Genomic DNA, 7,396 nt, shown 5'->3' on the forward strand with positions numbered 1-7,396 from the left:
CAGGGTACGCCGTTTTGTTGCAGATTCCCGGCAAAACGAATAACCAAACTTTGGACGTAAACATTTTTACAATTCAATATGTGTCTCGATGCATTGGCGGTATATAACTTACCCACTAAAAGCACTGGTAAACTATAACAGAACGCACAAAACATACTGACTTTCGCCTCGGGCACCGTTTTGCAAATTCCAGAACGGAACGCTAAAATACAACCATCACACATTCCGATACGCTACAAACTACCAACTTTCTATTGTAGAACGATAACATCCTCACATTCGACAATGGAAGGAAAAAAACTAATTAATAAAACACTAAAGTATAATACACTATCATCATCTTCATTATCTTTATCTTCTTGGCATGTGCCGTAGAAAAATCCTCTCTTTTGTAGAATATGGCCACAATTCGATCATCAAACAAGGGGGATTTAGGTCTGAAAATTTTGTTTTCGTGAATGACCAAAATTAACTTTCAGACCATCAAATATACATCCCATTATTAGAGGCAATTATCAAATGCAGGCAATCATAAATATTTTATTTATGTTTGTACACTTCGCAAACACAGATTATGCGAAGAAAATCATGCCGTTGAAAATCAAACTGGCACTATTCTTTGATAGAGAGAAAAGGACCTTTTCATTTCCATCTTCGTTCCTATTATTCTTCGATACAAAAGAAATATAGCTACTCATTTCGGTAGTGTTTGTGTTTGTGAAGAGAGAAAAATTCAAACTCACGCCTTGTGCTGTATGTAAAGTGAAGGGTGGTGAGAAAGATAAATCCGTAAACTTGTGAAAGCATGTACTGGATTGCTAAAATTATAAATTACAATTTATAAATTGGAAAACAATCCCAATTTACGGCCCCCCAACGTTCATTACCAACGACCGCTCTCAACCAACCAACCAACCAAATGCTTACAGGGAAGATAAATTATGTCGTCGGCCTTTGACGCGGCTGACCAGATTGCAGATTTTAAGCGCCGGTCCCAGCTTAAGCCCCATGTACTTCATCATCATGTCACTGTTAAGCAGAAGCAGTGCTTTGCCGTCGATTTCCTGAAAGGGAGTAACCAAGAAAAAAAAACGGAGAATCAGTACAGAAAAGGGTGAACGAGTTTTTCGAGAGAGTTGCGCGACTTACATGCTTCCGAAAGAGATCGGCATGGATGGCAAGGGCAGGATCTTGCACGGCGATGAACTGTATCACATCCTCGATCGTCCAGTCGGTCGTCTGGCCGCGGGGCATCTGCGGGACGATGGTTTGCGGCACGAAGGCAACCGCTGCGGACGGCACAGATGGTGCCCCGGTCAGATGATGATAGCCAGCGCCGGTGCTTGCGCAGGTGGGTGCACCGGGTGCCGTGGCCACCGCTTGGTACGGTGACGATGTAGATGCGACCACCGGCAGCAGTGAGCCCGGAACGGACGTCATCGCCATGGCCGGTCCGAGAGTGCATGCACCTGGGGGCAGCTGCGAGCTAGTGCTGGTGCCCATCAGAGGAACTACCGGTGCCGGATGGTACGGGACGGCTGCAGCCGCGGCCGCTGGGACGGCTATCGAGGACGTTGCGGCAACGGCTGCCGTTGCCTGGGCAGCCCCAACGTCCGCCACGTTTCCACTTTGCGCTTCCACTTTGACGATGCCGGTGGACGTTGACGTTCCTTGGCTTGTCGTTTTGGTTGCTGCTGCAGCTCCCGAAAGTGATGACGGCTTGCCGTGACTATTACTTGTTTGCGAGCCCGATGATGAAGATTTATTAGTTGCTGCAAAGAAGGATATAGAAACCCGAGTTAGAACCGTCTTGTTAATATCTAAACTAGAGTTTTTTTTTTATTTCAGGTACTTTGACCGCCTTGGTCATTCGTCTTTTAAACTAAAGAGTTTTAAAGCCCACTTTTTATCACTTAAATTACCAAGGTAACGTGAAATGTTTCATTAGTGAAACTTTCACTTCTTAACCGTGCATAATTAATGCGTTGCTCTACAACTTTTGCTTTTGTTTGCTTTGCAAAGCAATCCGTGTAATAACAATCAATTTCAATTCTTGTGACAAGTAATTGTTTTGATGCATTATAGTATTGTGCAATTGTTATGTATGATTACATTATAGAGTTTAGAATTGTTATTTGTTGTGCATGAAGAAAAAGCATCCAGAAATGTCTCTCTTCACCCGAAAAATAGTTATTTGATTTCTTTTCAAGGCTTTCTCTCCATTTAATAATCAACAAAACTTAAATGTCATATAAAATTTTAACTTTTACCAACCTTAAATAAAAATGTACAATTTAGCCCCGAGAAATAATACTCACCGGAAGCCTCTGTCCTGCTGCTTTTGCCATCACTCTGCCCCCGATCCTTAGAGTTGGACTTTGAATGTGCCGTCGACGATGAGCTTGGCTCATCTCGTTCCCGTGCCTTCGTACTAGATGCGGTCGTGCTGGAGTCGTCGGATCCAATGGATACCTTCTGATCGCCACCGCCGCTTGCTTTCCGCTTCGGCGATGGACTCCGGTACGGGTCTCTTTCTTTCTTTGTCGACTCATCCGAGGTGGATCGTCCCGTGGCGGACGCTTTCGGCGACGAGGCGGTCGTCGGCGGGGGACTCGCGGCGGCGGTTGCGCGTGGTTCCGTTTTAATTTGTCGCTTGAGCGGCGGCGATAGTATCAAACACTCTTCGCACTGTTCCGGACCGGGTTCGAGGGTGATCAGCCGCGGGCAGGCCTGACAGGTGACGCACAGAGTGTCCAGGAACTCGGAAACCCCCGCGTTTCCCTTCTGCTTGATGTAGGAAGGGATTTTGACGGTGAAATTTTTCCCCGCAGCCGTTACGATGTGCACATCGCCCTCGAGGCCGAATAGTAGCGGGGACAGTTGTGAATGGTCGCGCGATGCGGCCAACACTTCCTGCAGGCACAGCTTTGCCAGCGTCTGATGGTTCGGGGCGGTCATCATCGAGGGCAGCTTGGAGCTGTTGATGAGCGGACCACCGCGACATCCGCTGTGAAAGTGTGCCGTCACCAGTACGGCCGGTTGCATCGTGTCCGGGGCTTCCGAGACCATCGCGAACGATGTCCGGCTCTGCTTGGACCGGTGCCCGCTACCGTCGAGTTTGTTTTTCTGCCCGGGTGGTTGCATCGGATGGCAACTCTTGGCGCACCAGCCGACGGGGAAAATGTCGCGCGAATCGTACCGACACCAGTAGTCGAACGCACCGCGCCATCCATCGAAAGTGACGTGAATCAGGTCATCCTTCACCTCGTTCACGGTGGCGCAGCAGATTAGCTGCGGGTTCTTCTTGTCGACCGCTTCCAGCTTCTGGCCGACCTGGAAAAGATTGCACTTCGGTGTCGGCGGTTCCGGTACGAAGATGTAGCTCGGAGCCATTACCGCACCATTCAACGTTTTCGACAGGAACGTTGGCCAGCTGCTCGCGTTCAGGCGGAACCCAAGCGGTGGCTTTAGCATCTCGCCCGAATCCTCGCAGTGCCCGATCGGGTGGATTTCGTTCGAGTCCACCAACCGCCAGAAATCGTTCTTGTTGTCTCCACCGTCCAACCGGAGCCGTAACCGGGAACCGAGCACTCCCACCACAGTGGCGATGCAGGTCGAGGTGATATTGCGCGGATCGAGCGCCTCCAGCTTCATACTAATTTTGAACTCGTTCTTCGGCGGCGCGATCGCTTGCTTAAAACATTCCGCCGGCGCCGGAACGCTACCCGTTTCACGCAGGTACTCCGTCCAATCGAACACGTGGAAGCTTTCGTACTGAAACGCCCCGGCCTGGGTGGTCGTGACGGGACTAACGCGCGTTCCCGACGGGGTGCCATCGGATGCACTGCCACTAACACGCCCCGGGGAAGTGTTTCCGCCACCGTTACTCTTCCGCCCACTGCTCCCGTTGGAGCTTCCGTTGTTGTTATTATTATTATTATGACTGCTGCTGTTGTTATTGTTATGGCTGTTGGTGCCGTTTGCGGCCCGGTAGGAACCCTCGCCCGCCAACGGATGGGTTAGGCCTGCGGTTCCCTTCTTCTGGTGTTTCTTTAGGCAGAACGTAGAGCAGAACTTCGGTTTCGGTCCGTTCGCTCGGATAACGTTATCGCACTGTATACAGGCGCCCTTGATGTACGCCTTCCGGTAATCAGAGATGCACGTTTCGGAGCAAAACTCCTTTTTGCCGTTCTGCGTCGGTAGGACATACTTGAGCGGATGTTTCACCTCCAGGCACCAGGCACACGGTATCCCCACGGGCACACCGTTGTTCCCGGAGGATCCTCGATCGGTTGACGAACCGTGACTTCCGCCCCCAGCACTGGTCGCGGGATTGCTGGCATTGTTTCCACCGGACAGCCGTTTCGAAGGTCTACTGTTCGCTGTTGTCGATGACGATGTGGGGCTACTGTTGCTTCCACTGTTCCGATCGGGGAACTCCGACTTTGGGGATATGTTGCTAAACGATACCTTTTTGTCGGCCTCGGCGGTACCCGAGGAAGCGGTCTCTTTGCTGCTGGTGCTGTTTGTGGTTTTCTCCGTGGCGGGGCTTTCGCTTTTAACAGCAGCGGACATGGCGCTGCCGTATCGATTCGATTGGTGGCAAAATAAAGAACCCTTTCACTGTGATTCACTTTCCCGAAGGATATTCCTCTAGGTAGGCCACCCGTTGGGTCACGGCAACACGGTTCTTCCTTTCTCTACGCCTGTGGGGCAGCGGGAAGTCAACAATCACAAACACTTAATCCTCTCGGATGAACCGCATTGGCCACACAGGAATGCACACGTCGCTGTTCCACTTGGCAGGCCACTTGGTGTTGGCCCCCTGACCTAAAAACAAGAAAGTTTATTCTTCCAGTCAACGAAATTTTATCCTTGCGGTGCCCCTTCGTTTCGCAAGCCTTATTACTTGTTTCTATGGAATGCCGAAGTTTTCCTCGATGATTCGTTCGTTTGACGCCTTCCGCCAGCGACGAATCACCATTTGCCACAGTCACAGAATGACGCCGCTCCCGCCACCCCTTCAAGAGTCGAACTTTGTGTGATTATATCCCTTGCTAAAGCGCTGCTATCAGTCGGTGCTCGGACTGTACACTTTCTTCGTCGCCTGTTCCATGGCTTCGAACGTTAATAATCCTTATCAGCCATGTTCCAGTTTGCGTTTCGATAATGTTTGCACTATTTTCCTCGTTCTGCGACACTGCGTATCCGATCAATTTTCGCCATTAACATCAGCGTAGAGATGTGAGGTCGGAGCTGGAGTGATGACTTAAATCCGACCCTCACAGGGAGCTATGTATCCCGATCCTATTTTCAGCACGATTTGAGTTTAATGATACGTGTTGTGGGATTGATTTTATTTGTGACCTTCTTTCATTTTGGAAGCGAATGATACTTCCTTTCAACGCTTATCTATTGAATTCTATAAAATTACCTAGAACTCATAGCGAATTAAAGGGTTCGCTCCTTTGCTGCAAAGATTCGCCTGTTTGGGAGCTGCATTTCCCATCACTATTCGATGGTGTGTTGAGCGTCCCGTACCGCACCCAGTGTGGGTTCTTTTCGTTCGCGAAATTATAAAGTTGCACCTAGCGGGCCATGCAAGAACTTAAAATTATTTGTAGTAATTTATACGACTTCGATGCTTCTACCAGAAATCTAGCTAAATACATTCAATTTATGTATATGACATTCATTGCCAGCGGTAGTTCATGTCAGAATTTCTGCTAAAAATCAAACTCATTCCTCGTTCCTTTTGTGTTTCGAATCGGACAATTAGGACATTTTTAACCGTTGAAAAGGCCTTTTTGTAATCGTCATTCCGCACACGATTAAATGAAGTATAAACCATCAAGTCCTTGTTCCTGCTATGCGAAATAATTTCACACCAAAAAAATGACTCAATTTATTTCAACCATTAACATTTTGCGAAGTTTGAGACTTACATATGTAATTCCTAAATATATTCTCTATTGTCCCTATCATATATCTTTCTGGATAAAAATTGCGCTCAATTACAATTTGTAAAAAATCAAATTTTAATGTTTTAGTACATTTTTAATGGTTTTGAAACTGGCTATGATGCTTGGACAATGGCGAATGGATAATTATGAAGCGGAAACAACGTGTGCTATAAACATGGAAAGCTATTTGGCGAAAGCTTCCCGCCAGATGGCGTTTGGTCGGTTTTCCACGCGTCGAACCAGCCCCACACTACTGGGAAAGCGGAAATTCCTCCGACCGAGTGCAGAACACGCGCCGTCGCGGCATCGTCGTCGTCGTTGCCGTCGTAGTCGCTGTCGGTTTCCCCGTCGTCGGCCGTTGCCGAGTGCGGCGAACACTGGCTGCTTCCGCCAGCGAGACCAAACGTTTATAAAAAGGGTATCCACGGTGTGAAGTCTACGATTTGCTGGAAGGACGTCGTGGAAATAACACTTGTTGAACCTGGTGCGTACTAGAGCCTCCGGTCGGCCACAAGTGATCGGTGCGATTTTCAAAAATCGAGAAGGTCGCGCCAACGTGAAGCCACCTGTGCCATGTGCGATGTGTGCAAGAGAAATAGAGACAGTGATCGTTAACTTAAAAAACAAAATAGTGCATTTTGACTGTTTTTGAATTAGCACCACATTTTTGCCAAAATTCCATGCCCTTGTGGGATGTTTTAAAGAAAAAGAAAGATTAATCAAATAAGTTATCACTTATCGTAATAATTTCTCTTCCCTAACCAGTGTTTCCAGCTCACCGCCAGTTTCGTATAGAATTGTTGTGACCCAGTGTAGAAAGCGTGTGCTAGCAGTTCCGTCGGTCAGGCCCAACGGTCAGTGATTTTAGGTTTTTGGTTTTTCCGTTTCAAATTTCTGCCCTCCGGCCGTTCGGGCAGTCCCGTCGCAAACTATTCCCGGTGAACCCTCGCACATTCCAGCGGAATCTGGGGAATTCGTTTGGCCAAATTCCACCTTCCGCGGAGAAAACCACGTGCGTTTGTTGCAACATTGTTTCTCGGGCCAGGTTTTTGGGTACTGACCCTGGTGGCCAACAGGCTGTTCGCGAATTTTCAGCACGCGGACGCGTAAAGTATTTAAAACATTTAGTCATACCAACGGAACGCAGCGTTGCCTCACAAGGCTTACGATTGGTACGTAGCTGATCAAATCTTATTTGAAGATATTTTACTTTATTTATAAATGATTCATTAGATGAAGTGAGTTGATAAATGCCTGGTGTGACTTTTAAGCATTCGCATTTCCACTCTTAACTTGAAATAAAACACTAAACGAGTTAACTTGTATTATTTAAATTTGTCCAGTTAGCTAATCCTTTCGATGAAAATGGCAATTTTTTTATTGCAAGATGTATCTTTTGTTTCATATTTTTCGTCGTCTAATGTTGAATAGTT

At 47.7% G+C, this 7,396-nt stretch overlaps 1 protein-coding gene across 1 annotated transcript; it reads right to left on the minus strand.

Moving 5' to 3' along the window:
* Positions 1–518: 518 nt before the first annotated feature.
* On the minus strand, positions 519–5,216 carry LOC131272705 (polycomb protein Scm). Its single transcript, XM_058274537.1, has 4 exons — positions 4,910–5,216; positions 2,319–4,830; positions 1,150–1,772; positions 519–1,064 (listed from the first exon to the last, which is right to left on the minus strand). The coding sequence occupies exons 2-4, from the start codon at positions 4,573–4,575 to the stop codon at positions 924–926; spliced, it is 3,021 nt and encodes a 1,006-aa protein (XP_058130520.1). The 5' UTR covers positions 4,576–4,830; positions 4,910–5,216; the 3' UTR covers positions 519–923.
* Positions 5,217–7,396: the final 2,180 nt, after the last annotated feature.

Source organism: Anopheles coustani, chromosome 3, assembly GCF_943734705.1.
Source record: "Anopheles coustani chromosome 3, idAnoCousDA_361_x.2, whole genome shotgun sequence".
NCBI classification, from domain to species: domain Eukaryota; kingdom Metazoa; phylum Arthropoda; class Insecta; order Diptera; family Culicidae; genus Anopheles; species Anopheles coustani.

Excerpts from the sequence above, each read along its gene's own strand:
- LOC131272705 (XM_058274537.1), bottom strand. The coding sequence starts at position 4,575 with ATGTCCGCTGCTGTTAAAAGCGAAAGCCCCGCCACGGAGAAAACCACA. Across the intron at positions 1,773-2,318 it reads CAGCAGGACAGAGGCTTCCG|CAACTAATAAATCTTCATCA; the intron begins GTGAGTATTATT and ends CCTTCTTTGCAG. Across the intron at positions 1,065-1,149 it reads CCGATCTCTTTCGGAAGCAT|GAAATCGACGGCAAAGCACT; the intron begins GTAAGTCGCGCA and ends ACTCCCTTTCAG.